Source organism: Rhizoctonia solani, chromosome 5 (genome assembly GCF_016906535.1).
Source record: "Rhizoctonia solani chromosome 5, complete sequence".
Lineage (NCBI taxonomy): Eukaryota > Fungi > Basidiomycota > Agaricomycetes > Cantharellales > Ceratobasidiaceae > Rhizoctonia > Rhizoctonia solani.
Window position 1 is genome coordinate 1007318 of NC_057374.1, and position 27921 is coordinate 1035238.

At 49.6% G+C, this 27921-nt stretch overlaps 12 protein-coding genes across 12 annotated transcripts; 6 read left to right on the forward strand and 6 right to left on the reverse strand.

Moving 5' to 3' along the window:
* Positions 1–1198: 1198 nt before the first annotated feature.
* RhiXN_09121 (uncharacterized protein) lies at positions 1199–2559 on the forward strand (the record flags this gene model as incomplete). Its single annotated transcript, XM_043328937.1, has 6 exons — positions 1199–1332; positions 1391–1471; positions 1534–1767; positions 1826–2055; positions 2106–2471; positions 2537–2559. 6 exons carry the CDS (start codon positions 1199–1201, stop codon positions 2557–2559), a joined length of 1068 nt encoding a protein of 355 aa, XP_043180383.1.
* A 223-nt stretch (positions 2560–2782) lies between these two features.
* On the reverse strand, positions 2783–4721 carry RhiXN_09122 (uncharacterized protein; the record flags this gene model as incomplete). Its single annotated transcript, XM_043328938.1, has 10 exons — positions 2783–3002; positions 3060–3305; positions 3360–3421; positions 3473–3529; positions 3581–3673; positions 3719–3794; positions 3845–4036; positions 4088–4238; positions 4288–4382; positions 4693–4721. The coding sequence occupies 10 exons, from the start codon at positions 4719–4721 to the stop codon at positions 2783–2785; spliced, it is 1221 nt and encodes a 406-aa protein (XP_043180384.1).
* A 532-nt stretch (positions 4722–5253) lies between these two features.
* RhiXN_09123 (histone-lysine N-methyltransferase SETD2) lies at positions 5254–7083 on the forward strand (the record flags this gene model as incomplete). Its single annotated transcript, XM_043328939.1, has 9 exons — positions 5254–5316; positions 5435–5610; positions 5667–5764; positions 5817–5878; positions 5925–6041; positions 6103–6219; positions 6276–6401; positions 6458–6523; positions 6571–7083. The coding sequence occupies 9 exons, from the start codon at positions 5254–5256 to the stop codon at positions 7081–7083; spliced, it is 1338 nt and encodes a 445-aa protein (XP_043180385.1).
* A 41-nt stretch (positions 7084–7124) lies between these two features.
* On the forward strand, positions 7125–7436 carry RhiXN_09124 (uncharacterized protein; the record flags this gene model as incomplete). The annotated part of the gene is made up of 1 exon (XM_043328940.1): positions 7125–7436. The coding sequence occupies one exon, from the start codon at positions 7125–7127 to the stop codon at positions 7434–7436; it is 312 nt and encodes a 103-aa protein (XP_043180386.1).
* Positions 7437–8093: 657 nt separating this feature from the next.
* On the reverse strand, positions 8094–8961 carry RhiXN_09125 (ATP synthase subunit C; the record flags this gene model as incomplete). Its single annotated transcript, XM_043328941.1, has 7 exons — positions 8094–8213; positions 8270–8424; positions 8476–8515; positions 8576–8681; positions 8736–8748; positions 8825–8852; positions 8914–8961. The coding sequence occupies 7 exons, from the start codon at positions 8959–8961 to the stop codon at positions 8094–8096; spliced, it is 510 nt and encodes a 169-aa protein (XP_043180387.1).
* Positions 8962–9245: 284 nt separating this feature from the next.
* On the reverse strand, positions 9246–10534 carry RhiXN_09126 (thioredoxin reductase; the record flags this gene model as incomplete). The annotated part of the gene is made up of 6 exons (XM_043328942.1): positions 9246–9596; positions 9663–9763; positions 9817–9872; positions 9928–10286; positions 10349–10417; positions 10469–10534. The coding sequence occupies 6 exons, from the start codon at positions 10532–10534 to the stop codon at positions 9246–9248; spliced, it is 1002 nt and encodes a 333-aa protein (XP_043180388.1).
* Positions 10535–11020: 486 nt separating this feature from the next.
* Positions 11021–13878, forward strand: RhiXN_09127 (3'-5' exonuclease; the record flags this gene model as incomplete). The annotated part of the gene is made up of 11 exons (XM_043328943.1): positions 11021–11359; positions 11411–11488; positions 11541–11752; positions 11923–12074; positions 12131–12221; positions 12266–12694; positions 12768–12948; positions 13021–13096; positions 13161–13357; positions 13417–13732; positions 13790–13878. The coding sequence occupies 11 exons, from the start codon at positions 11021–11023 to the stop codon at positions 13876–13878; spliced, it is 2160 nt and encodes a 719-aa protein (XP_043180389.1).
* A 520-nt stretch (positions 13879–14398) lies between these two features.
* On the reverse strand, positions 14399–15881 carry RhiXN_09128 (helix loop helix DNA-binding domain protein; the record flags this gene model as incomplete). The annotated part of the gene is made up of 6 exons (XM_043328944.1): positions 14399–14542; positions 14602–14700; positions 14750–14863; positions 14924–15470; positions 15520–15584; positions 15639–15881. 6 exons carry the CDS (start codon positions 15879–15881, stop codon positions 14399–14401), a joined length of 1212 nt encoding a protein of 403 aa, XP_043180390.1.
* Positions 15882–17362: 1481 nt separating this feature from the next.
* RhiXN_09129 (glucosyltransferase) lies at positions 17363–19885 on the reverse strand (the record flags this gene model as incomplete). Its single annotated transcript, XM_043328945.1, has 9 exons — positions 17363–17731; positions 17779–17905; positions 17956–18561; positions 18628–18810; positions 18982–19001; positions 19048–19156; positions 19210–19372; positions 19424–19734; positions 19788–19885. The coding sequence occupies 9 exons, from the start codon at positions 19883–19885 to the stop codon at positions 17363–17365; spliced, it is 1986 nt and encodes a 661-aa protein (XP_043180391.1).
* Positions 19886–20165: 280 nt separating this feature from the next.
* RhiXN_09130 (glucosyltransferase) lies at positions 20166–20528 on the reverse strand (the record flags this gene model as incomplete). Its single annotated transcript, XM_043328946.1, has 3 exons — positions 20166–20171; positions 20236–20333; positions 20384–20528. 3 exons carry the CDS (start codon positions 20526–20528, stop codon positions 20166–20168), a joined length of 249 nt encoding a protein of 82 aa, XP_043180392.1.
* A 980-nt stretch (positions 20529–21508) lies between these two features.
* Positions 21509–26503, forward strand: RhiXN_09131 (uncharacterized protein; the record flags this gene model as incomplete). The annotated part of the gene is made up of 10 exons (XM_043328947.1): positions 21509–21568; positions 21618–21747; positions 21796–22590; positions 22765–22792; positions 22841–23182; positions 23452–23520; positions 23571–23715; positions 23781–23808; positions 24392–24469; positions 24522–26503. 10 exons carry the CDS (start codon positions 21509–21511, stop codon positions 26501–26503), a joined length of 3657 nt encoding a protein of 1218 aa, XP_043180393.1.
* A 403-nt stretch (positions 26504–26906) lies between these two features.
* RhiXN_09132 (ribosomal L5P family C-terminus) lies at positions 26907–27749 on the forward strand (the record flags this gene model as incomplete). The annotated part of the gene is made up of 1 exon (XM_043328948.1): positions 26907–27749. One exon carries the CDS (start codon positions 26907–26909, stop codon positions 27747–27749), a length of 843 nt encoding a protein of 280 aa, XP_043180394.1.
* Between the last annotated feature and the right edge of the window lie 172 nt (positions 27750–27921).

A 27921-nucleotide genomic window follows, 5' to 3' on the forward strand; every position in this document is an offset into this window, starting at 1 on the left:
TCGAAATCACCAGATAAATCCAGGGGAAAACATTACATACGGACACCGTATGCATCACGAGTGCTGTTGTACACGACAAGAATGAGACCACATCGTACTGAAAACGTGTTGAAAGTGGTCGTCTTTCTCAGCCATACTACATTTCAGGATTTTGTGACACCGTAATGAGACTCAACAAAGGAACTCACATAGTCACGTACCCCTCGATATATGGATGCCCTCGGCCCAGGGAGTATTCGGTTAATAGATACATAAACAAATGCATATATTCACGACGATCAATGGACGTGGGGTCACGGTGGTTTGAATAGGAATTGAGGGTAAACATGGATGGGCAATTAATCAGTAACGGTCTTCAGATGAATGGTCTAGAGCCAGGAGAGTTCCAAAACAGCTTCTCGAACACGAACAATCAGGCGGAAACGGGACTGAGTCGTGAGGAAACAGCCGTTGCTTATCTCCATTTTCCATTATTAGATTAGTCAAATATGCGGAATCGGCCTAAGCGCTCGAAGGGGAAAATGTAATACACATAATATGCTGCCTTAACTTAGCTACAACCAAACCTGGTTCTAGTTAACCGCGGATAAAAGACGGGCAGCAGGAAATTTAAACAGTGCTGAGATTAGACTACAACCACTCTTCACAACTCATCTACAATACTAAGGGATGATCGATTATATATTGGGCTACCGAAGCTGAAATAGAAGAAACTTAACGCCTTTTCAATCACGGCGCCCGATCTTCGAAAACATCACTTAAGCATGACTACGTTCCGAGCGTACCTTTATTGCCCATGCTCAAGTACGCTTAAGCCTCCTAAGTCCGCCCCATCTGTTGCAACTTGGAAAATGTAGTCCCCCTGTTCGAGTGAGCGGAACCAATCGATATCGCAACAAGTTATCTCCAACTCAGCAACGGATGTTGGAGAACAATCATGGATAGCCATTCCGTCTGGATCTAGCTTCTCGGATCATGACCAAAACGTACTTCCACGGCGAACAGTAGTAACGCCATCCTGGAATGACCGACCTAGTACTGGCAGCATGTCGCGGCGACTCTTGCAAGGCACCCGATTCTGTTCGCGAAATTTTGTGATTTATTTTACATATAAGAAGAAAAAGCACGGCCAACTGGATCTCTATCCTTCTCGACCCCGAGCTTGGATTCCAATCCCTTCATTAGTTCGTTCTCTACCATGCACTTCGCTACCGCACTCCTTGCCTTTAGCGCATCAACTCTTCTGGTCGAAGCCACTCCGACCTTTGGTCATGGCAAAGATACTTGTGGTCACAAGTTATTTTGGTGGAAGCAGAAGGGCTGCTGCTTGCCGTGAGTCGTGAAACGCACAAGACATCTGCACATCTTATCTGACAATCAACAACCTCAGGTATGGTGGGATATCGAAGCCTCCCAGTCCTCCTGCAGGTCATAGTTGCATGAAGAAGTGGTACTGGAGCTCTGAGAACAAGTGAGCTCTCCATGTCGCTGTTCATATTAGAAACCTGGGTACTGATGGTGCGGCCAAACTAGCTGCTGTGTGCCCGAGAAGCCTACGTCGCCGGAGCCATCGTGCGGACGGAGCTTGAAGTGGAATCCGGAAACTTACTCGTGTGTACCAAACGGTGGAGGAGAGAGCTGCAACAATGGTGACTTCTGGTGGGATAACAAGAAGTGCTGTCTGCCGCACGGAGGGGTCCCTGTGCCTCCGTCCCCGCCGAGCGGTTACCAATGTCCCAACAAATGGTACTGGAATTCCGATAAAGGGTAAAGAAAGAAAGCTATTTTATTAATTTAGTTTATTGAAATGTTCTTGGCTCTATAGGTGCTGCGTTCCATCGGTTCCTGATGTGCTGCTACACCAGCCTGCCCCGCCAAGTGTTCTTGGAAGCCCGAGTCTTACTACTGTGCTCCCGATCCAGCTCCTGCTCCACCCACCCCAGCTCCGGAGCCTCCCAAGACAGGGCCAGACTCTTGTTCAAAGACAGAGTTCTGGTGGGAGACTAAGAAATGCTGCTTGCCTATTGGCGGTCCACACAGTCCCCCGTCGCCCCCGTAAGTTTCTTTATAACATATGCAGAATTCGAACTCATGTCGAGCTGTAGGGAGGGGACCTACTGCCCATCCAATTGGTACTGGAGCTCTTCTCGTAGTTGCTGCGTTCCAAAGTCCAAGCCTTATGACAACAAGCCGCCTTCGTGCCCTGTCACTTGCTCTTGGGTCGCTGAAGCCTCTTGGTGCAAACCGTTCCCTACTGGTCCTTCGTCGTGCTCCAACGGCGAATTCTGGTGGGCAGATCGCAAATGCTGTGTGCCTCATGGTGGTCCTAAGAGCCCGGCAAAGCCACCGTCTGGCAAGACGTGCCCAAGCGGGTGGAGCTGGGGAGAGTCACAGAAATGCTGCGTCCCCAGTTTCCCGCCTTTACAGCAGCCAACTTGTGGACTGGGTAGACAGTGGAGCATCACTTCGTTGTGAGTATATGCGTCGTATTTATCCGCACTTTATTGGATACTGATGAAATTTGAATCTATTCTAGCTGCTGTCTCGCATCGGGCTTGATTGGAGGGGTTCTTGATCTTATCTTCTGATTTACGAACGATAACTCAAGTCACTTTATGGCTATAAATGAAATGTGTATAGTTTTCAGTGTTGGGATTGTCGGATCTGTGTGAAGATTTTATTTCTACTCGCACAAATTTGCCACGACCAATGGTCCAGTTCCATTGTTATATAAAATGCAATCTATGGAAGAGCGAGAGCAATTTTAGGGCCCAGTGATACATCAAGCAGACTTTCGTTCAGTGAATGCTGGGAAGGCAGCAGTTTTAGATAACACTGCCGTCTGTTTCTCATGAGATATGTATCCACGGATGTAACCTTTGTGAATCATGTTAGCGACCATACACTCAGCTTCGACCGCCTCCATTTCCTGGCCGGCTGCGAGGAATCCCGCATGGAACAAGGATATAGGAACCTGGTGAAACTTTTCATGAACAAGCCAGCTAATAGCCGTTGCTAGTCAGCCCTCGTTATAAACTGACCAAAAAGACCAAACGTACACTTTTCGTAATAGCTCTCGCACACATATCTCTCGTGCTTTCTCGACTGTGAGATATGTTCCCATGTCCGTTAAGCGTCGCTCAGCCCATAAGAGAGCCTCGTCATATCCACGAAGGTCACCATTTTTAATTGCGATGACAAAGGGAGAATAGAGCTCGCCGAGTCGAGGGAACCGAGTAAATAATGTATTGGATGGCAGAATTCCGCGACAAAGACGAAGTGGCACAAGATATGTGAGTATCAATCTGTCGGCCAAAGTAGTCAGCATATGCCCAAAAGAAGTATCAAAACCGGCTCACTCTTGATTACGGTCTGAAGCTCGGTGGCAATGGTAGAATGCATAGGTTAGATCCTCTTCTGCCTGGTATGTGGGATATTAGATCGAGTAAACACGAGAGAGAAAAATACGCACCGCTTGGTGATTCTCATTAAGAAAGTTAATCAGCCCTACGTAGTATTTATAAGTCACCTAGGAGAGCTCCGTCAAGGAGCAACAGTGCGAGTACTGCTTATTACATACCTGATCCGCACGTGGGTATTGCTCCAGTGGAGGTATGTCTGCGTTGGCATGAATCGCACGCATGATGTTCCGGGAGAGTGCTATACGATTCACCTGATTCCTGTTAGGATATATCAATGCGAGCGGCAAGTAGCGTACCTTGAAGTAACATTTCATCACAATGCCTACGACATAGTATATTCCCCACTTGCGAGATTCTGAAGGCGAAGAAGTTCTAAAATAGGTGTTTGTGAGATGAGTTGTGACCGAGAAAAGGGAACCCACCTGTCGGTAACACAATTGCTAAAAGCCTTGTTGGCAAGACGCGCAGTATCCTCCATGCATGAAGGGGCTTTTGTGTTGGCCTTGAACGCTTGTTCATCTGCAAGCTCAGCAATAGTCTTGAGGTCTTGCAGCATTTGTTTCAACACAGGCAGCACCCATCGAGTCTGCGTAATGAAGTAACGCAAGAATGCTCTCCGTAAATCTTAGTTCATCATCAACATGATGCAATGCTTATATACTCACTGGAACGCGGCAGATTGCTCTTTGTACGCCTCTTGCCAATTCATCTTGTTGGTGTGAACCAGCACTTGGGAATACGCGATTATGATTTCACTCCATGGGTACTCCATTGTGTTGTTATACTTGGCCTCTAAGGACGTTTTCTTGTTCAAAACTAATTATTTCCTGTTCATAATTCTAAATAAACCAATTTATTTACTCACCGACTGGTTCATCAGATCCTTCAGCAACTCTCCTGCCTCCTGGCCACGAAAATTCAGCATCCTTGTCAATCCAGCACCATCTCGAGCCCTCAATGCTTTTGATATGTTTACGATAAATGTCGCAAACTTCATGGCGAAATATTCCAAAAAGCACCAGTCGTCGGGTCCACCAAGAGAGAAGGCGCGACACGAGTAGTGATGGGTTGGAAATTACAGTACCAGCGCTTATTAGAGGATGAATAGACCATCTGGGAGTTGCCAGAGCACCTCGACCCGGCTTCATCGCCGATTACTTATTTGACTAATCCTTCATCCTGAGAACGTATTATTCTAACTGAGGATACTATATCCAACTTGATCTTCGCTCTCTTCGTTTGGCCATGGTACAGCTTATTGGGGACTTACCCCGTGCAGAGGAGGAGGCGGCGCAACATTACCAGGAAATCAAAGAGAACTGGTACCAGTATCAAACCTTGGGCAAATCTAGGAATGCTGAAGAAGGGTATGCATGCGACTGTCACTATGTTCGAGGTATATAATCGCTTTTCCCTGCGTCATGATGTGGCGGTATCCAACCTCACGGCACTAACCTCGTTCCTAGGCGTCTCCCCGTTGTATTTGGCATGCGGAGAAGGATCACATTGCATCAACAGAATTACACAGGTGGAGTGTATAGAGGGAGAATGTCCGTCTAAAGCACAATGCCAGAACCAAAGGTTGGCGAGCTTTGCAGGAAAGACGTCTAAAAGCTAGGATCGCTGATGGTGGTGCTTTGGAAACGTAAAATGTCAGGTTCCAGAGGCGGCAGTACGCCAACATACATATAGTTAAGACGGAAAAGAAAGGTCTGGGTTTGAGGGCTGCTGCATCGCTCAAAAAGTACGACGTGAGACCGAGATCAAACACCCATCCGTCGGGAAGGCCTTTTTTTATATAACTGAAACTAACCCGTACTTCTGAACAGAGATGATTTCGTCTACGAGTACGTTGGCGACGTCGTTAATGAAACAGTACTCCGGAAAAGAATGCGTGAGTATGCGGAGGAGGGCATCCAACACTTTTATTTTATGATGCTTCAACGGGAACAGGTTACCGCTCATCCCACACCCCCTATCACATAGTTTCTGACGTTTTTTTATATCAATAGTACATCGATGCAACGAAACGTGGTGGTAAAGGCCGATTCGCTAATCACTCCTGTAACCCCAACTGTTATGTCGCCAAATGGGTTGTTGGAAAACGAATACGTATGGGCATATTTGCCAAACGAGATATCGAAGAGAATGAAGAACTTACGTTCAACTACAACGTTGACCGCTACGGGTAGGTATTCCAGCATTGCTTCCCAAAGTCCGCCTGACATTAACTCAGGGCGATAGACACGACCCACAAAAATGCTACTGCGGTGAAGCCAACTGTGCGGGTTTCCTAGGAGGAAAAACTCAAACTGATGTTCGTGCGAACGAGATGCTTGGAGGTAAGGCAAAGGCTGTGCTTAGTCGAAGCAAATCACTCACTTCCGGCTATAGCCCTTGGCGCAGCCAGCAAATCCACCACAGTCAAAGGCCGAGATGCATGGAACATGGCAGCCGTAAGTCTACGGGTCTTGACGTAGATAGCGATAACGCTTAACGGAGCACCCAGGCGACGATCCGATCCCTCTTGAGCCCTCTGAGGCGCAATACATCATCTCTTCTCTAAGACAGTTGATGAACGAACGTACTTTCCTCATAGTAATACTCAAACGCATTGGCGTAAGTGACCTGTCTAAAGTAGTAAACCTAGAACCCTAATTGATCTAAAAAACCACCACAGGCCTCTGAAGCAGATGCTATCCGGGAACTCATGCAGCTACGATGTTTTGGTTTATTGGCTGGCATACTGGAAGAAAATTACACAGAAACCCACACTGACAAAGAAATTGTCGAAATTGTGAGTATAAATAACACACCGAGAGGTTATTCTGGATATTGACTAAAAGGCTATAGATATTACAATCGTGGCAATCATGGCCTCTAATGAATCGTGGGAAGATAGTACAATCTGGGATAGAAGAGAAGCTCAAAGTTATTGCGCAAGGCGAGGACGAGACGTTGAAGGAATTAGCGGACAAAGTGAGTCATCCATAATTTCCTCATTAAGAATAGCTGGCTAAGTGATACTTGACCAGCTTCTTACCAAATGGTCCACTCTGGAAGAGACCGGGTACCGAATACCAAAGCGAAAGAACGAAGACGTATGCCATCATCGTCCGTTCATGAGCGCAACTAACATCCCCAACAGCTCCTTGAAGCTGAAGACCGTTCAAAACGACTTACTGCTTCTGAATCACCTCCACATGACTCTGATCCCGACCCACAGCCGATTCCAGTATTCAAAGCGACTCCTCTCCTAGGGGGAGGTGCACACAGACGAATTGGCCCATTGCCACCTCCGCCTCCACCCGAGCATTCGTCATCCACTCCCGAACCGAACCTGCTGCGCAGGCCAACGAAGAGCGAACTGGATGCGATCATCGCGCGTGCGAGCGAGACTGCATCCCCCGTTCCGTCAAGCATAGCATTACCTACCCCTTCGTCTGATGGTACGCCTATAAACGGCTCTGGAAGTGGAAGGAGCAAGAAGGACTGGTCCAAGGCGACATACGACGAGAAACAGAAACGGATGACCAAGTTGATTGGCGAGGTCGTTGTCAAGACGCTCTCCAAGTGGAAAGGGGAATTTACCCACGAATCGTTCAAGAGGACTGCCAAGGAGGCAAGTCTGCTTCCTTTTCTTCTCTCTTTCCAGCGTTGACACCCAGCTCGTAGATAACGGACAAGATTGCCGAAACCGAGATGCGCCGCTACGGTCATTCGAATAGCAAGTTTGAAAAACTCTCGGACGAAAAGACCGAAAAGGTGAAAAAGTTTGTAAAGCTCTCGGCGGCCAAGTATATCTCGCGACAGAAGAAACAACGGCAGGGAAGCGACTCGACACCGAATGACCTGGAAGTCGAGGTGGATACAGCGCTGACAACTCCGAACGATGGAGAGAGTAAAGTGCTTCCATTCCCAACCTCGTCGGCGACACCGAGTGGGTCGACACCCGATGCTCCTGCGAGCTCGCTGGCGGATATGCAATTGGACTCGGGCTCGGCTCGAGCGTAGTATCCTTCACCACGCTTATAATGCACTCGTCACCCCGTCATCTCTGTTCCAATCGTACTTTCTCCTCTGGTAATAGTTATTGGATATATTCCTTTGGTACACCTTTGTATACTTGCTGCTGTTCAATCACGCACCTCAGATAAAATCAAAATTATTACCCTAGAAATGGAGAGAACGCTATGCTTGGAGTAAATTTTGAAACAAATCTAATGCGACCGAATAACGGATGCTAGCTCCGGGCTGGCTAGTATCCCGCATCACGACGTTCTTTCTTCTACGTTAGGTCACAAGGCACCCGACACATACGGCTCATGCTCAATTTGCCACATTCCCTATATCCTAGGATGAGTGTAATTACCCTCCCAACCTAGCTCCCACACCCACTATCCGACTCACCAAAGTTATACCCGCCAAAATGTCCAATAATTCCTACCCAGCAAAACGCGCTTCCCCTAAGGGATCTAGGATTTTAATAAACCAAAATCGTTTTCTCACAGTGAATTTGCTGTATGACGTAGGGGATCAAGTCACAAAAATCGCTATTAACGATACGTATTACATGCTCAACTACATCCTCGATCGCTTCAGTCTCATTCGCGCTCCTCGTGCGTCTCTGTCCGTTTATCTGATCGGAGCGCTCAAGCGGGCAAGGCCAGTTTAGACACTGGGGAGGGGGCAGAGCTTGTTGATATCGTCGACTTTACCGCTCGTGTTCATGATGAGCGCAACGATCAAGCCGTAGAGACCCAAGACTTCGGCGAAAATGAGAATAAGAATCTCAAGTTGGGAGGTGAGCTAGGCGTTTGCCGACCGAAAAGCATTTTTGAACTTACCATTCCGACGAAAAGACGGGGTTGCTGGGCTGTTCCACGGACACCGGCGTCGCCAACGATTCCAATAGCAAACCCGGCAGCCAGACCCGCAAGACCGACACTAAGACCCGCTCCGAGTTGGATAAACCCAGTAAATAATGCCATGCGCGGTTGCACTACGACCCGATTAGTATATCACATTTCAGTGGCTTGGAAATACAACTCACTTTCTCCGGAAATAAGTACCGAGACGACCAGTCCGTAAATCTGTTAGACAATCAAGTTAAGTGACGCGTTTAAGTGAAAATTGATGCAAATGGTACGCACGGCAATGATACCAGCCATGATAACTGGTACAACGCACTTCATCATGAGGTCGGGACGGATGACGGACATGGCCGAGATACCGACACCAGACTTTGCTGTTCCATAACTGCGGAAATACGGGTTAGTGGAGTGTACAAGGGGGTGGCATTGGGACACGTACCTAGCACCGATACCTATATACCCATCGAAACAAACGAGATCGAAAGGTAAGTCTATATTCCACTATTCATTCTGAGCGTGCAGACTGACATGTAAACACGATCGCGCTGGTGCATCCCTGGACAACAACAAAAAGTAAGCCTCCAACCACTCTCCCGTCGCTGAATTGAAAAACACACCAAGGCACTGAAAAAGGGGGCGTAGACGGGGCAGAAGTCAGTGGCCATTTCGATTCAACTTTTCAAGTGTCGTTTGGGAAAACGTTCGATTTCGAGTGGGTGGTGGGTGGGAGATGACGAGCAGTCACTCGTTTCGGCAGTGTTCAATCGCCTCGGAAGCAGATACAAACAATGCCACTCGACTCGTAAGTGATTATGTCATAAACACCCTTTTTACACTTATTATTTGGGCACGACAGGGGTGGATGTATGCCGTGTATAAATATCGAATCTATATACTCCCAGTATTACTATTAATTCACACACAAAAACACCCTCCAAGTATCCCGGGACTAGAGCTCCTCTTCCTCAGCCAACAACCTCTCTGCCTCGAGCGCAGCCATGCACCCGCTCCCAGCACTGGTGATTGCCTGCCTGTATCGCTTGTCCTGGACGTCACCAGCCGCAAACACGCCCTTGATGCTTGTTTCTGCGGTACCGGCCTTGGTCAGGATGTAGCCGTCAGCATCAGTTTCGAGTTGGTCTCGTACGAGCGTCGTCGCGGGCTCGTGACCGATGGCATAGAAGAGACCGTTGACCTGCAAGTCTTTCTCCTCGCCAGTCTTGGTATCCTTGAGCCGGAGGGAGTTGAGAAGGTCACCGTCGCCTTTGCATTCGACTGCCACGGTATTCCAAAGGACGGTCTGAGGAATGAATATGGTCAAAATCCAGATGAAATAAAATGAAATGATATGGGAAATTGTACGTACAACTTTGGGATGAGCCAGGAGACGTTTGGCCATGATCTTGCTGGCACGGAGTTCATCCCTTCGGACAAGGACGTATACATGCGAAGCATACTTGGTCAAATCTACGCGCAATTCGTTAGAGCAGGTCCAGGTGGTTGTGCACAAGCAAGCTTACAGGTAGCCTCTTCGGCAGCGCTATCGCCACCTCCGATAACAGCCAAAGGCTTGTTCCTACGAACCTAAAGTGAGTTTCCCACGGACCCGAAACGGAAAGATTAGGAGCTACCTGAAAATGGGGACTGCACCGTCGCAGACAGCGCACGCAGAGATGCCGCTCTGCCAGTAGGTGTCTTCTCCTGGGAGGTTCATGCGCTTGGCGCTTGCACCAGTAGCGATGATGATCGTATCAGCAGTCTCGGGCTCGCCGTCCTCGGTGCCCTCGCGCCAGTAACGGAAGGGACGGCGGGAAAGGTCGAGCTGAGACACAGTCTCGGTGATGATTTTTGTGCCGAATCGAACCGACTGGGCACGGAATTTGTTCATCATCTCTGTACCATTCACGCCTTCTGGGAAACCCGGGAAGTTTTCGACATCGGTCGTGGTCGTAAGTTGGCCGCCAGCAGCAAAGCCATTGGCCATGAAGCCCTAGAAAATAGTTATAAACTACTAGTAAGGTAACTGATAGATGAACTTGCCTCGAACATGACTGGCTCAAGGTTGGCACGCGCGAGGTAGATAGCAGCAGTGTGTCCCGCAGGACCAGACCCGATGATCACCTGCACATAGTGAGTAAAGGAGTGGTATAATACGTGTACAATGATACTGACCACTTTGGAGTGCATGACAGTGCTGCGGCCGTTGGGGCCCTTGGTATCAGGTCGGATGGGAGCCATGGTGGGGGTGGTTGAGTGGTTGAATCGGGGTTGATTGAGGGAAGGAGCAGGCAGACCCGGGAATATGCGTAGTATGGGAGAATAGCAACAGCACACCAGCGCCCAAGGGGAGAGAGAAATCGCAGTCGAGATGCCAGTTTGATACCAGACAGCGAAATGTTAAATACTACCACCAAACCCCAGATTCCGTGGCTCCGAGGATACGCGGCTGACACACGCAGGCGCTTCTCGGTAATCCTATCCACATCCATTTTAAAAAAAGGCCATCCACGTGACTCAAAAAGTGGTTCAATTTCGACGTCGTTTGGACGATCGTCTATTGAAGTCTATCGGGCGTCGAGTATTGTCAGCTTGTTGGCATTGAAGGCATACGTCATACACAACTGTATACCTCCCCTTATCTTGTTGGCACCACTTGGTGAGTTGCTAGCTGCTCAGTCATCACTGCCATTCCCAATGTCGACTTCGGGCAGTGTGTAGCACGCGATGAGCTCTGGAGGATCCTCGGATTCCGAGGCAGCGCCTATCCCCGCGCCTACCGACCTGGAAGCATACACCGCTCGCCTCCAGTCATCTATCATTCCTCCCACTCGCATAGCCGCCAAGCTTCCACTCGGCAGTGACCTCGCTTACCAACGCACTCTCCATCGCAATGCCGCCAAACAACTTGATGCTGTATCAAAGCGTATCAGAGGCATTGTCGATAAGCTCGTAACCTATGCGAACGGTCCGGACAAAGGCAAGGCAAGAGCCGATGATCTGCTCGACAGACGTGATTACCGAGCGCTTGTGGGGGACGTCTTGGATCAATTATTGGAGAATGCGGTAGGTCTACCTCGCGCATTTCCAAGCCCCACCTCATGGCATTGATTCTAGGACGTTTGCTTGGATGAATTCGCAGGTAGGAACAAGGCTCCTGCAATTGATATCAAACTTCCTGCCAAGCCCAGCCAGGTGTGTGTGATATTCTGAACTCGAGTAATCAAAGCTTATACGTTGGTTTTAGCCACGCAGACTATCCCAAGCGCTTTTGCATGCAACTAATCTCCCAAAGCCTCAACTCAAATTTAAAACACCTCCGGACAACACACCTTTCACTGGCCTCTATGTCCCACCACCCCATCCTAACCCAGCTCCGTACGCCCATGTCCCACCGTCATCACTTCTCAGGTCGTCTACCCCAGCACCTATTGCTTCGTTTGAAGAAACGCCGTTCACGTACGTTGATACGCCCGAACAATTGAATGCTATGGTCGCCTCGCTCAAAAATTGCACTGAAATTGCGCTCGACCTCGAGCACAATTCGCTCAGAACCTACAAGGGACTCGTCTGTCTTATTCAGCTCAGCTCACGGACACAGGACTGGGTTATTGATACGCTGGCGTTAGAGAAGAGATGAGCGTTCTTCGGGGCATTTTGGAGGATCCAAATGTTGTCAAGGTCTTACATGGTGCTGAAAGTGATGTCGTTTGGCTGCAAAGAGACTTTGGACTATTTATCGTGGGACTATTCGATACGTTCCATGCGTCTCGAGTATTAGGTGAGCATCGCAAACCACTTGAGGCCCAAAAGTGATAAACTCTTACGCCCTGTCAGATTTCCCAAAACACTCCCTTGCAGCTCTCTTGGCACGTTATACAGACTTTACACCTGATAAGCAATATCAGCTCGCAGACTGGCGCATTCGGTATGTACCTATTATCGTGGGCTTCTCGTCTCATTCGTTTGTAGACCACTCCCGGAAGAAATGCTTCATTACGCACGAGCAGACACGCATTATCTCCTACATATATACGATAACCTTCGAAACGCCCTCCTTGAACACTCTACCTCCAATCCTCCGCCCCCGCCTACACCCAGCAATGGCACTCCACCACCTAGCGCCCCGCCTACACCTTCTCCACATCCTTGGGCGGTCGTCCGTGTCTTGGCCAGGTCAGCGAATACGGCTGGTAAACCATACATGCCTGAAGTACCCGACCCAGCGGCACTCGCGAAACGATGGGATCTACAATTGAATGGGACGAGGTCGAGAAGTTCGAGTCCAAGTGGTACCGCAAGTCCGGCTCCGAGCCGACCCGTAGAACAGAGAGCAGCCGTATTCGAAGCAGTATTTTGGTGGAGGGACAAAATTGCTAGACAAGAAGACGAAAGTCCAGTGTACGTTCCATCCCTTCTTTCCAAGTTCCCTTCGATCTTGTTCTATAGTGTTGACATCAATATGCTGGGTTAGGTATATACTCGCCAACACTGCCTTGTTCCAAATCGCGATGAACGCGCCGGTGACGTTGGCAGCATTGTATAAAGCTGTACCAAGATTATCCGCTCCAGCTCGACAGCACGCCGAAGGTTTGGTCGAGGCTGTTTTGCAGGGTGTGGTTCGAGCAAAGAAGGAGCGACTGAATGGGAGCAACGTATAGAAGATGAGCAAAAGGAGCGTGATGCAGAAAAGGAACGGAAGAGAATAATCAAAAGAGGCGACGCAGTCCCATATCCAAACCGCGTGGGCGGCAACAAGCCCTACTCAAGCCATTGATCTATGGAGCAAGCTTCAAACGGCTGGTACGGCATCCCCAAAACATCCACATTATCACGTACATGACTAATTCCGTGATGTTTTGTTCAGCTTCCACAACAAAAGCCGCCCGCACTTCTGCGCTTTTTGGCCCTGCGATAGTCACAACACCTACGCCATCCAAAGCACGAGCGACGCAAAGTGCACTCTTTGGTCCCTCGGCTTTGCGATCCTCTACTTCCGCGGCAAAGGCGGCTCAGAACTCGTTTGAAGAGCTCCGTCGACGCATACACGGATCTATCAGTGACGTACCCAAGGCCCCCGCCCCGCTGCACACTCCCTTGCGTCTTCCAACCCTGAATCCGAGCCTACGCCTACGCCTGCACCCGCACCTGAATCCGAGATCATGGTCATTGACGAACCTACGCCACAGCCGCCCAAACCCACTCCAGCCATCACACCGTCCCAACCCGAGACAGAGATCGTGACCGTCGCTCGTTCGGGGACCAAGTCGAGAAAACGAAAAACCAACTCCTCGGGCACGAATACACCCCAAGAAACCAAGAAACCTCGACCTGAAGTGGAGGAGTTTGACTATACGAATGCACAGAGTATCCTGGATATGGATCAAGAAGTTGAGGAGGAAACAAGTGCTGGTGCGAGGAGACGGGAGAAGAGAAAAGGTATGTTTCATTTAGTGCCCGATTCGAAGCGAGATTAATTTTTTTATTCGGCTACAGTAGCGAGTGTGTATGGGAATTTCCCAGCTCCTCCAAAGGCTCAGAGCGAGCAGCGGGCTGGAAACCGGACACATACATTCAAAAAGTAGTTGCAAGTATGTCACATAACTTATAACTTGGCAAGCAATACAAGAGGCATTGGTGTTTGCGAATTGCCATATTCGACATACTATCTTAATGTCCAGAAATACACCTACCAAACACAAACGCGTAATTTATCTCCTCAAAGATACAAGCCATCACGTGCAACGACTGGGAGGGTCGCGCCGTGCACCTACACAACGTTTGGTCCCGGATTTCAACATAATTTACGAGAGTTCATGATCGAACATCACTCCAGGCACATGAAACGGAAATCACAAATAATATTCATCGACGCACCACTGTATCTCGTCGTCAAAAGCCAATCGAGGATACTCACCGAGAGGAGCATGTTCGGTAGAGAGACAGAAAAAAGGAAGAGGCAACGCGAGCCGTGAAATAAGAAACAACAACCCAACACCAAAAACCAGCAAACGAGAGGATAAAAAGGAAAGAGTCAATAAACACAGTCGACAGTCGGAAAGGGCTGCCAAACATGGACAAATACAAAAACAAACGCATAAGGAATCATTCAACCCGGGCTCGCTTGGCAGAGGGCTCTTCACCTGCGCGTTCCTGTTGAATACGCAGAACCTCAGCAAGTTGGGCCTCGACCTGTTCTCGTTTTTGACGTTCTTCCTCGAGACGCTGGCGCATTTCGTCAAGCTGGGCCTGGATATTAGGTCATTTCAGTGTCATAGTTTACAAAATACGGCAAGGGGTGCCCCTACCTGTAGGTCTCCCATCGCCTGATCCATGAGTAATTTCTCAAGCGTCCATTTTTCAATGTTGCGCGCCTCGTTTTCTTTCAGATCATGAATGTATTGAACCTAGACACCAGTCAGACAGATCTAGTGTAATGATATGAATATCACTAACCGAGCGAGACAAGATAGCTCCTTTGGCTTTCTCAGCACCGACATTGGGAACTATCCTAGCAAGTTCATTGATACCCTCGTTAATATTGCTCCTTCGTCGACGTTCAACTTCTTTCTGAAAGACAGATCATACAGCTTGAGTGAACAGATTAATATACCCGAACATTGAACGCACATGATTATCCTTTCGCTTGCGTTGCCAATCGACTGTGTCTTGTGCAGCCCATTTGCCGCCTTTTTTGCCACCCGATGCTGGTTGAGCGGGTGCGGCCTCTTCTGCAGGGCCAGAGGAAGGCTGTCCGTTGGGATCCATGAATGTGGCGCTGTTATCACCATCTTCACCGTCGTCTTCATACTGTGAATCCCCCTGAGCTAGCGTCCCAGCGCGACCAGAACGAGTTGGACGTACAGGCTGTTGGGGAAGCTGCTGGAGCTCAGGAGGCGGTGGCATCGTGTGCCCGCCCGGAGGAGGATATCCTGATGGAATATATTGAGGTGGCGGGTGGTGGTAGATTAGAGACTGGTGGTGCATGTGCGGGTGGTGTGGGTGTGGGATGTGCGGGTGAGGTGGTTGCTGAGATAGATGTTGTTGTTGCGGGGGCACACCAGGTGGTTGCTGACCGGCAGGTACACCCGAACCACCCATGAGAGCTGGATCAAGCTGTAAGTCCTGCAACGGTGGCGGAGTACCTTGCTGAGTGGGCGACCCAGGGGCAGCCTCTCTGGGGGCAGAGGGGTAAACAAAAGCAATATATGCGCAACGACACTTACTCTGGTGCATCGTTGTGGGAACCAGCTCCCGGATTTGCTTGGCTCTGTTGGCCCTGCTGGTGCAGCTGTAGATATATGTGAGTTGTGTATAGCGCCAGAGGATGGAATTAGCCGCCCACTTGTTGCACTGCGTTTAACATGAGGAATATGTCCTGGGGTGTAGCGTTAGCCTCTGCGTCTGTCTGAGGGACAGAAGATGAAGTAGCATCCGGACCGGCGCTGTCGGATTCAGCAGACGGCTGAGCACCGTCCGTCGTCGACTCGGCCGGCCTGAGCTTGAACTGGGGCGACTCTGGGGATGCTGCCCGTGACATCTTATCAGGTGTCCCCGGTGCTGCCGATGCAGTAGTTCCCGAGGCCATTCTATAGATATTTGTCCTTGACGCTGTCGCTCGTCGACCCTTGGGCGATGTGTGTAGATGAGGGCACGTGCAGTCGTAGCAGGTCACGAGAAAATCGATCACGAGGTCTCCCACCACAAGGTGGTCCGTGTGTCAAGCCGCCCCTCAACAAGCAAACTAGGTCATTCGGTACACGTGCCCCGATGACTCAGCGCACCCAGTCGAGGCAGTGCCGAGGGCGCTTTCAGCCGCAACCACGTTTGACATGGCGATCATGTTCATCCCTGCCTGCGTGTGCAATATATTTGTGTATTCCTGAACGGATGTCGTAGTTGTGTGGCTAACCTGATCGAAAAAAAAAGCAACCCTTTTGACCTTGGGATCTCGAAGTCTCTTGTCGTCCCAGAATCCAACTCCAAATGGAATTTGTCTGACCGCTCTGCAACACGCAGATTCACACCACAGGCGTGTGATAAAGTGATATCAATGCATCTATGCTTCAGGCAGCAGGCGTCGCCAATGGGCTGCTATCGATCTGCCCAGCCCTGATATGCGTGTATCTCACTGACTGCGTCCCTAAGCAACGATTTTATAAGTTCTTTATCTTGGAACCTGCACCCCCATCGCGATGCGATAGCGAGGAAGTTTTATTGAAATGCAAACAGCCTTTGTCGGCGAAAATCTGGAAATCTGCCTAAGCCTGAAAATGTTAGCCGCTTCGGTTAGCTTACTTCGTTCAAGACATAGACTGGTCATATGTATTAACTCGGCAGGCGAATTCCCTCCCCGTGCGACCGCTACGGCTATGTATTGGTGCTCGGCAGCCGGACTGCAAATTTGCCTCGTTGCTGGCTGACTCCATATAAAACGATATACTGTGCTTGTGGATCGTAACGATGAATCAGGGTATACATTAACCAACTAGAAGCCTGATGTCGTATTCCCTGCCCACGGCATTTAGTATCATTTTACCCTTCGTAGTGTGATTCAGAACTACGTCGGAGGTCTGAAACCAACTCTGAAACCAAGTTCGATGAGGCATACCTCCAATAAATCCCCCGCGTGTTGATACAGAAATTACGCACACAACTCCGGGCATTCATGCCAGTATAATTAACTGGTGGGACTTCTTGACGCCCGATGGGACCAACGGCGGCTAGAATCGATCATGTGCAAGTCTTATTGATCTGTGTGGTTGTTTCATAGAAGCAGGCAGGGATACCGCTACCGGTTTACCCCAGCCGCTCGATCTGGACTCTATCCGTTGAGAGCTGGGGAGTTACAGTCGTTTCGGCCATGTCATTCACGTCATGCGGCTACAGACCAACCAAGTCTCAGTTATGTCGGTCCCCATTTCCTCGCTGGTCTCTAGTTGCAACCTATTCCCGCGCATACAATAACACACACTCTATCATTCCTACATTCCACGTCTAAAGAAATACTGCTTCAGGGTGTTCGAAAACGACTGTATTCATCTGGATGGCAGGAGTGCTTCACTGGTTCTAGTTGCCATCACCCCCACTCCCATTACTCCCAATCCGTCCGATATCCCCCAACCCACTCCTCCGTTTCCTCACACTCTCAGTGACAAATGTCTCCGACACGTTAGGTGAAACCGGACTAGACTTGGCGCTTATGCTCGTGTTTAGAGATCTAAGCGGGATCGGCTTTTGGGAGGCTGACCCCGTATCGAATCCACCTGCGGCCCAGGCTGATTGGATCATCATGATTCCACCCACAGCTATCCACGTGGCGCCAAAGACCGAAGCGGAGAGGAGAACGTTCAAGACGGGATAGAAGTCTGGGTATCGAGTAGGGGGAGGGATGAAGGCCTCGAGTGTGTGGATGAAAGCGATTGTTACGTATGCGAGCTGTGGGAGGTGAGTAAAAGCTAAGATATAAATGAAAGTGTACGCACAACACTGACGAATTTAACAAGAGAAGTAGAAAGTGCTAGTGGGTCATATCCAACCAAATAGTTCCAAAGGAGCGTAAGGACTACATAGTTCAGTCCTTGCCCGTCACGTTTCAACAAAGGCCACATGCTACCTGCAGGTTAGTCCACTGTTCTTATCAAATATAGTCGCAGACCCACCTGAATATCGCGACATTATTAACTAGTACGCCCCACTCCCACACATTGCCCAATCCCATCCCGACATTTTCCACATCGGTTTCAGACTCTCGTGCAGCAAGCAACAATGTGATCGGCATCAACGGCAGCAAAATCGACTTTTCGTGGACCTGAACTGAAAACATGAAAAAGCTCATTGCGCAACTGAATAGTGCAAAGGGCAAGAGCGAGAGTGTAGGGCCACGGCGACGAGCAAGCTTGGTAGATTGGTCGGTTGATTCGTTGATGGGTGCAAGTTCGCCGTTTGAGCTGTTTGTAGGAGACTTGGCTCCGCCTATGAATCCCCAGCCAAAGACCATCCCTGCTCCGGGCAGTATACCAAGGAGTGTGACAAGGAGTGCAACTCTCTGCAATCCAGCTTCGCTTATCCAGGCAAGTTTACGCCATTTGACGAGTACAACGTCCGAAGCACACCAAAAATTGGCGACTTTATCCTCAAATAGACCTCGCGCAAAGGGGAAGATCCGCTTAATCGATTGTGTGAGAAGAGAGGGTGTAAGAAATGGAAGGAAGAGCAGGACGAATGAAAGAGAGGTTGTAAGCGCCAAATGTGCAAAGTGACGTGTTCTGGCCAATAGAAGAAGAAAAAACGTTAGTGAATTAAACTTGGGCATGTGAAATAAGTCAACTCACCCGTGATTTTTGCCCAACCAAAAGCATTTCCCGAGGAGGTAAGATCCTACGGCCGGGGCATAATACAATGCCATTTGCTTGAACCCTAGACTCGCGACGAAAAATACAGCACCTATGACATCGTACCCCAAATGAAACATGTTCACAGCCCAGAGGGCAAGTCCAAGCATGACCGAATTATACCTACACGCCATCAGCCACAGCTCTCTCGTCCCTTAATACTATGAACTCACTGAAAATGTCCGTGATCAACTAAAATTAAGGCAGGTTGCAGCAATACGCTTAACAGCGCAATATTCTAATTTATTTTACCGGCTTAAGTTCTCATTATTACCCGGTAAAGCCACTACTCACTTGAGTTCGCCGAGACCTGCCTGGCAAGGCGATCCGTGTATATACATATACGGCGGGTATGTATACCAATAGCTCTAAGATGAGTACAGACATGCGCATAAAATGTTTACTTGTGAGTGATTCGTATCCCCTGGAAGCATCGAGCGCTACCCATTCGGGGTTGATTTTGTGGGCACTTTGGATGTGGGGTAAGATCTGATAGTATGATGACGGAGATAAAGGACTTACACAAATCCGCATATCCAACTAACATACGCTGTTAGAGGTGGGTAGTCGAGACCCCAGTACTGGAGATCATAGCTGTACCACTGCGGAATAGGCAAATGGTAGGTAATCTCCATCCAATGTCGTTGAGCCTCATAATCTCCATACATCGGTTTAGTTCTTTCCCCTACACCAAGCCACTTAGCATGCAGAAGAAAGAAGCTGAAACATCACATACCGGAATACCCGCCCAATCCTACCGCACACTTGACAAGCACCGACCCAGCAATAATCACCCATGGCGTCCAATCTCGTAGCCCATTCCTGGCCATCCACCTAACGAACCTCCGCGCGGAACTCTCGTGCGGTTGACCATGCAGCGTACTTTCCGGTCCTATACTCGCAAACGAGGCTGTCCGCCCACGACTTGGGTTGAGTGGGGACAACGGGCGCGACTGGTTCTGTTGTAGAAGAAATTGAGAAGTGTTTAGGAGTTTCGGATGGGGTCGGGGTTGAGGAGACAAGATCTCGTCAAAGTCTGTTTCGGACCTGGTCCCCGCCAATTTCTTATTCCGTTCTCCACCGAGAGATTGAGGACTTACTCGGCCCGACTTCGTATGCTAGCTGTTTCGGAGCCGACGCTTTGGAGTCGGGGGCGGTGTGTCGCCCGGGTCGTTCGCCGGCGGGTGGTGTTTTCCATTGTGGTGGATGGATGTGGGGAAGAGAGTGATGTGGTCGGTCACGTGCGTGAGGCGTGGCGATGTATTTATCAAAGATTTTCAGACATGTATGCGTAGAAACATAGTTTTATATATATAGATATGTATTATTATACAGGAGAAGTTGATACCAGTACAATGGGATCCCTGCCAAATGGTGTGAGGCCATAATGAGAGAGCTCGTCAAAGATCGTGGGTTGAAGGATGGGTATGTTGATCAGTCAGTGCAGGGAACCAGGCTGGGGATGTTCAAACAGGTAACTAGTTCTTACGCCACTGAATATCGGACCGGTTCAATCGATTGTGAGTCGTTATCAGCGAGCAGACATACCAAAGCATGCTTGTCACTCAGTAATTTGGCGGCTACATTCTTCGCATCGTCGATAGACCCTGCCTTACCAGCGTAGTCAAACATCGGCATATCGTTGACTGGGTGCACTTTCATGTCAACTGAAGTTAAAATAACTTATCGTGCTTACTGATTGGAATTGCGTGCCAGATTTGAGTACTGCCCTCGGTGACGAAGGTGCGCCAGTTGAGGCTAGCCTTGACCGCGTCGCTCCATTCGTAAAGACATTCGACATACGTTTGAGTATTCTTAGGCCTGAGCTCCCAGTGAGACATTGTGAGTTAGAAAACAGGGTTATAGAAGAGAGAAAATGTTCTGAAAATGATGTTCTACCATGACTTACCTTGAATATTTATATACTGACTACTCTCCCATCCATTTTACCATGGGCCGGCAACGTCGTCGGGCGTGCCCATCACATACCATGGGGTTGACGTCGTAAAATGCGCATAAATGCAGTACGTCGGAGACTCAAACTGCCTCAAACCTCAAGCTCTCCTCCATTTCCCTGAAAACCTAGATACTTTACCAGATTTATGTATTCCGGGTCGGATGCGGGTGACGAAATAAAGGATGAACTGCATAGGCGCTGGTAGATTCTCACCTATCGGGCGTTAGGACATTGATTGTGAAAGAAGACTAGTCATCAAGCATTGGTTTGATGGTGACGGTTTCGCGGTGTCGGGTACCGGTATCTATATGTTCGCATTTGTTCCGACACGTAGACGGATCTGGAAGTGGTAATGACATTCCAGTTCGCTTTAATTTCATAGACTTATATATAAACAATAAATAAAAGTCAAGTTGAGGGGCACACCGAGGACGATTCGAGTACTATGATAGACCACAAGGGGTGCTAAGCTGGCAGACCGATATCCCGAGTAGAATGTGGCGCATGCATTTCAAACTAACGCGCCACGTTTGGTAAAGGAGGCGTCATCCATTGACCGCTAACTGACTGTGGAGCCACGCTTTTTGATGGCGCTTAGGTCGCTTTTATCAGTAAATCCCCATTTTCTCCTTTTCTCGGACAGATTTGACGATTCTGAGAACGGACATCTCTGCGCGTCGAGCCTTTACATCTGTATATACATTTTGTTTTATCCCATTCGGCTTTGTTTTGGCTGCGCACTCCTTTGATTGCGACCGCTTAGCTCAGCATACGAGAGAAACTCGGTGGCAGTCCATGCGCGCAAGCTTACTAACACAGTCCGGGGGACCGCTAACTAGATTGAGTGAGCAACCATACTTCCCAATGACTATCAGCAATAAAAAAAGGCAGCAATTACAGGCTCTTGAAAAGGCCAGGGCCAATGTAAGTGTGTCAAATAGATCTTATGAATTTTATTTTGATATCATGGTAGCAAAAACGTATAAAAACAGCTCATTTTGACAATGAAGACAACAACAACAAAAGTGTATTCAAGCCACTGGACTTGTACAATGACTCTGAGACATCACTCTGCAGACTAGGAGTGGATGTAGTCTATATAGGTTGGCTCTTTAAGCAGATTATGCAAATTAAATGACTTACTGGAGCAGCCCCTGACCCCTGTGGCTCCGAACTGGATCATCCTCCAGCTTATCCCAATTCCCCCAATTCTTTTGACTCTGACTCTTCTGATTCTGAAGGAGATTCCGACTCTGGCTCTAGCAGTGGAGAACTCCCATGGGAACTTAGTTATTACCGCCCACCAACTGTTGCCCAAGCGCAGACAGCACTTGCCACACTTGATTCTGCACGCCGGACCCAACTTCCATCAGGTGGATACAAGTACAAAGACCTGGACCGGATCACTGCTGAGCGATACACTGCAATACAAGCCTGTCTGAACCAATTCCTTGAGGCTGAGCCAAAAGGAAAGAAATTTATTCAGGCATCCAAGGATGCAGCACGTATGCATAATCGAAGAGATACATATGCCCGAACAATCCGTAAATGGACCCGTCGACTCATCAATTATGGTGACTTACCTGGGAATATCCAAGGTTGGTGGAATGTATCCACACTGGAGGATGAGGATGTGTCATCTGCAATCAGGCTTCACTTACAGAAAGCTGGGAAGTTGGCGGGTGCACAGGATGTGGTGGACTTTCTGTCTGATCCAGAGGTTCGGAAAACACTGGACATCAAGAAAAAGATTAGTCTTCGAACAGCACAACGCTGGCTCTCTTGGGCTGGTTTTTCTTGGCGATCTGAACCTGTGGGCCAATACTTTGACGGTCACGAACAACAAGATGTAGTTGAATACCAGCAAAAGGTATACATACCTTTCCTGAAGAAAATCGAGCGGCGGCGAATAATTTATAATCGGGATGGTGTTGAAGATCCTACACGTCCATTGCGATTACTACCTGGCGAGAAACCCATCATTTTGTGGTTTCACGACGAGACAATTTTTTACGCAAACGATTGTCGTAAAGTTTGATGGGTCTTTGTTGGAGAAAGCCCAGTACCACACAAGAAAGGAGAGGGGTGTAGTTTAATGGTGGCCAACTTTGTGTGTGCAGAGTTTGGGTGGTTGCGTGGACCGAATGGGTAAGTTGCAGTGGAATGTGTATTGCTTGAAACTCACAATGAATCTAGTGAATCTGCGAGAGTAACAATGTTTCCCGGGGGCGACAAAGATGGATGGTTTACAAACAACCGTGTCATTCTTCAACTAGAGGATGCTGTCAAAATTGTCAACGAACACTTCCCCCAGTTCACTCACATATTTGTGTACGACAATGCTCCTTTGCACACAAAACGCTCGCTTTCCTCACTTTCCGCTTATGGAATGCCCAAGGGTCCGCTTCTGGACTGGCCTTACTACAAGGACAAGGACGACAAACGCGTGTTTGTGAGAATGGAGAATGGTTTTCTCCCAGACGGCTCACCCCAGGAGTTCTATGACCCAAACAAACCCAATCGTTTCAAGGGAATGTCGTGGATTCTTTGAGAGCGCGGTCTCGGTCATCTTGCCGATTTGAACGCAGTTTGCACGAAGGGATGTGAACCAGGGAAGACTGACTGTTGCTGTCGTCGGGTAATGATGAACCAGCCAGATTTCAATAATCGTGAATCAGGCTTACAAGAGGCTGCTCGAGAGCTGGGAACTGAAGTGGTATTTCTCCCAAAGTACCACTGTGAGCTGAGTATGATAGAGCAAGTCTGGGGATACGCAAAAAGAGACTATTGAGATAATCCCCTAATAGTAGCTCAAAAAAGTTGAAGGAGAACGCACTAAAGGCATTAGAATCACCCCCAATTTTATCGATGCGCAAGTATGCCACCTTATAACTCTACTTTAGTTGGTTGTTCACTTTTTCATTAGGTTTGCTGCTCGTTCTCAACGTTTTGCCGATGGATATGACCATGGTATGGACGGGTCCCAAGCTGCTGCGTGGGCTACAACAATATTCAAACATCACCGAGAGACCCCAGCACATATTCCGTACGACGAGATTGCTCCTAACTATGTACATACAACAAACAATTAAATTCTTATTTTCAATCGCTCTTTCAACTTGGAACATAATTTCAGTTGGTCAGTAGGCCCCCGGACTATGTTAGTAAGCTTGCGCGCATGGACTGCCACCAAGTTTCTCTCGTATGCTGAGCTAAGCGGTCGCAATCAAAGGAGTGCGCAGCCAAAACAAAGCCGAATGGGATAAAACAAAATGTATATACAGATGTAAAGGCTCGACGCGCAGAGATGTCCGTTCTCAGAATCGTCAAATCTGTCCGAGAAAAGGAGAAAATGGGGATTTACTGATAAAAGCGACCTAAGCGCCATCAAAAAGCGTGGCTCCACAGTCAGTTAGCGGTCAATGGATGACGCCTCCTTTAGATCAACAACGATCACACGCAAGCTCAAATGCCGGGGGCGGTATAATGTACGCAATAATTGATCGAGAACAGAGGGGCAATTCGCAGTGATAGCAATTCATCAAAGAGTGGGGACAGCATTGCGGGTGACGTCGACGGCTATCTTTTGGTTATCATTCCGAAGAGGGGGCACGTGCCTATCACGTGACGGTAGGCTGGTTTTGGACGTTGTGGAGGTTCTTCGTAGTGACATAGGCTACAGCTTGGTGCGTTTTGACGGCGACGACGATAAACTTGTACTGAACTGCGCTGGACGCTGCGACATAGACGACGAGATGGCGCTTACAGCCCGGGCGACAGAGCCACCTACATGGGGGTCAGAGATTGTTCCAACTCTACGAAAACGTGAGTTGCTGGGTTTGTTTCGTAGCGCCAGAGCTGAGACTTGGATTGGCAGGCTTGGAGCATGAGTCGCGAGCGCTGACAAAGCGAATGTCGCAGACGTCACCGCTTGTGGACTTGCAGCAAAGGCCGGCGACGAGCCAGACGACGACGAACCACTACGAACGGCCGAGCCATATTCCGCGACCGAGTATTCAGTCGACGGTGTCGTACGAGACCCCGAGACGACGACCCCGGACACACTCGACCCCGCGGCCGTTTGACCGCGACATGCCCACTCCGGCGTCGTCCCGGCCAGCCTCTCCAGCGGTCACAGCCACCTCCCGCCCCTCACGCATCCCTACCCGCCCTCGCGCAGGCTCTCGCCCAATCCCAACCGAGTTCCCCCCGAGCCCAGACCCGTCACCTGACTTGTGGTCTGCTCCAGAGAATGTCATCCATACCCAGCTCACTCCCCCTACCCCAGACCGCCCTGCCCACCGCCGCAAGCGCGATACCTTTATTCCACCGCCCCCAGACGCCAGCGATGAGATCCTATTCGACGAGCCTGCCCCGTTTGCAGTCAACAACAACAGCCTAACAGGAAGATCTTCCATAGAAGAATACGAACACTGGTACCGCGGAGAGGGACGAGGGGGCGGAGGGCGCAACGGAGGCCGCGGTGAAATTCGCATTGCGACTCGTACGGAGATGCTCGAGATTGCGTCCTTTGGCCATCCTCCCTCCCGCAACGACTCGCGCGGACACTATGGCGAGTTTGGATGGCGCAGCAAGGCCTATGACGACTCGACCGTTGGCACCCGGTTCCGATGGCCTGACGAGAATGAAGTCAGTGTACTTGACGAGGCTCCACTTACCGATTTGGAAGACTTTGACACAGATAGCTACAATCCTGGCTCTCAAGATGCGAGGAGCATGGAAATTCGTAGCATCGAATCTTATCAACCACTTGATGTACGGAGCGACGGGCAACCTACCCTCGAGGATGCACGTAGCGTCGAGCTCGACCCGGAACCTGACGTGCGCCCCGAACCTGCCACTCCCGTCAAGCCCCCTCCCTCCCGCATTGCACGGGCAACTTCTCCCCCCATTGGACCAAGCACATCCACTCCTTCGCTTATTTCGCGCACGGGTCAATCGCCTACACCTTCGAAACCCCGTTCGACCAAGGTTCAATCTCCCGTGCCAAAGGCCCAATCACCATCCAAGAGCGTCCAATCACCCAAGGGCGCACAGTCCCCCAAAGGCGCGCAATCGCCCAAACCCAAATCTACCGGCAGGTGCGGCACAAACGCCAGTACAGCGTCCAAATCCCCCTCGCGGGCCGGCACGTCCCAACTAAGCCCGAATCCCAACTCGACGCCCAAAACCCCTCGAAAAGGGGCTGCGTCCCCGGGTAGGATTACTACCACGCCTTCACCGCGCACGAGGGTGCAATCGACTGGTACCAAATCCAATGGCACCAAACGGACGAAAAAGCTTAGCACTGCGGGGAGTAGCCCTGGGCCGAGTTCGCCTCATTCATTGGCCGATGCTATCCCACAGATATTCCCCGAGCAGCAAATACCAAACGACGGGAATTGGGACGATGTAGTCTTGCCGACTATTGCGCGGAGGATGCAGGGCGGAGACGTTGTCATGCTCGAGCGAAAGCCGATAGAAGAAGAACCTTTACCTCCCGCCCCTGGTACGTTTGGGTACCAGGAAAAGGAAAAGGCACGAAAAGAGCACGACGAGCGACGAAATAGCGGGACCGAGTTTGAAGAGTTTGGTGGGTGGAACGGCATGGCTAAGAAACCAGCGCCTGTCGAGAAACCAAAAGTGGTGGAAAAGGCAGAGGAGAGGAGAAACGCACCCAGCCCACCGCCATTTTCAGACTATACTCCCATACCGCCCGTGGCCAAGCCTCCAGAGCCTATACCTGCTCCTGTCCTGCAGCCGATGACTATTATGGAAGCGGACCTACGTCAAGACGTTGCTGGTCGACCCAAGGACGACTCTCACGGCTCGGGATGTTGCAAGTGTGTGGTCATGTAACGCCAACGAAATTTTGATATAACCCCCCTCTGTTCGTTTCTATATCCTCCCCTGGCCGTACGGTACGCTGTTTTATTTTGCTCTACTTGGTAGTATGTTCTATCGCTGTCTCTGTGTCTCTGTCTGACCTCTCGAACGTTCGTTGATGCTCTCTTGGATCTCTCCTGTGTTAGCCGCTCATTGATTGTCTACTCCATTTCTCCATTTCTTCTTCTTTTTCTTAAATCAGCTTCATTACGTTGTAGATTATTTTCTCCACGCACACCAGCATTGCTCATGTTGCATTCATGGATATACTTTTTTTTTCGCGATTTACAGAGCGCATGTATGTAAGCCGCACGTGAGACACTCCCACAATTAATCTTTGGAATTTGTTCAACGATCAGATGTCTGTCCTTCGTACATGTCTCAGACGCGCACCCAATTATCTTTGGCTGGTGCACGATGCAAAAGCACAGTCGTTCCTCCGGTTGACATCCGACTGGGAGATACCCACACACCTCGATGCCAAGCGCATTTCGAAAACACACTGGCAGACGACTTGCTCTACCTCACATACAACCACAACTCGACGATTCACCCACCTACGCCAGCTGTGCCTCCACGATGGGACATGACTAATCCGTACGCCAGGAACCGTCCTCCGCCCTCGCCGCGCGGTAACCGACCGCTCCAGTCGTCAGGTCTACCCACGACCGCGGACAATTTGCCCCGTCTCGAAAAGATAATCCTACACACAATGATCAAAGATGCCATCACGAATAAATCTCACCTACTCGGACCTATGATGGCTCTCCGCGCTATATCTGGCCAGACCAACAGGGGCGGAGGCCAGCGCGCCCATCAGGGTGTCAAAATCTGCTACTCGCGCGCCGCATCTGCCGCGTTCCGACTCCGCCCGGGCGTACCCATCTCACTCCAAGTCGAACTGCACGGTCCCCAAATGTACGAGTTTATCAACACTCTTGTCGAATTTGTCCTCCCGCGGATGAGAGAGTTTCGAGGTGTGAGCATGCCCCCTGCGAGTGCGGCCAAGTCGAGCCCGAGTGCGATGGCGGGTGTGGTTGCGTTTGGTCTCCCCAAGGAGGCGTTTGCGCTTTTCCCGCAGCTGGAGGTGAATTTGGATTCGTATCCGAGGATGTGTGGGATGCATGTGCATTTTATAACTAATCTCAGAGGGAGGGATGCACAGCAGCGTGCGAGAGCTTTGGTTTCTGGGTTTCAGATTCCATTTGTGAGGGCGTAATGGTAGTGGATATTTCTTCTGAAATAAGACAAAATAAATTTTTAAATTATTTTTGGTGCATATACTGGAGAAAGATTGTTTTGGATGATCATGATCGAGCTGAAGCGCTCAAGTTACGTAACCAAAATTTGAGAAAGTCGAGTAATTCTTGGTGTCTTTCTACCTCTATCTT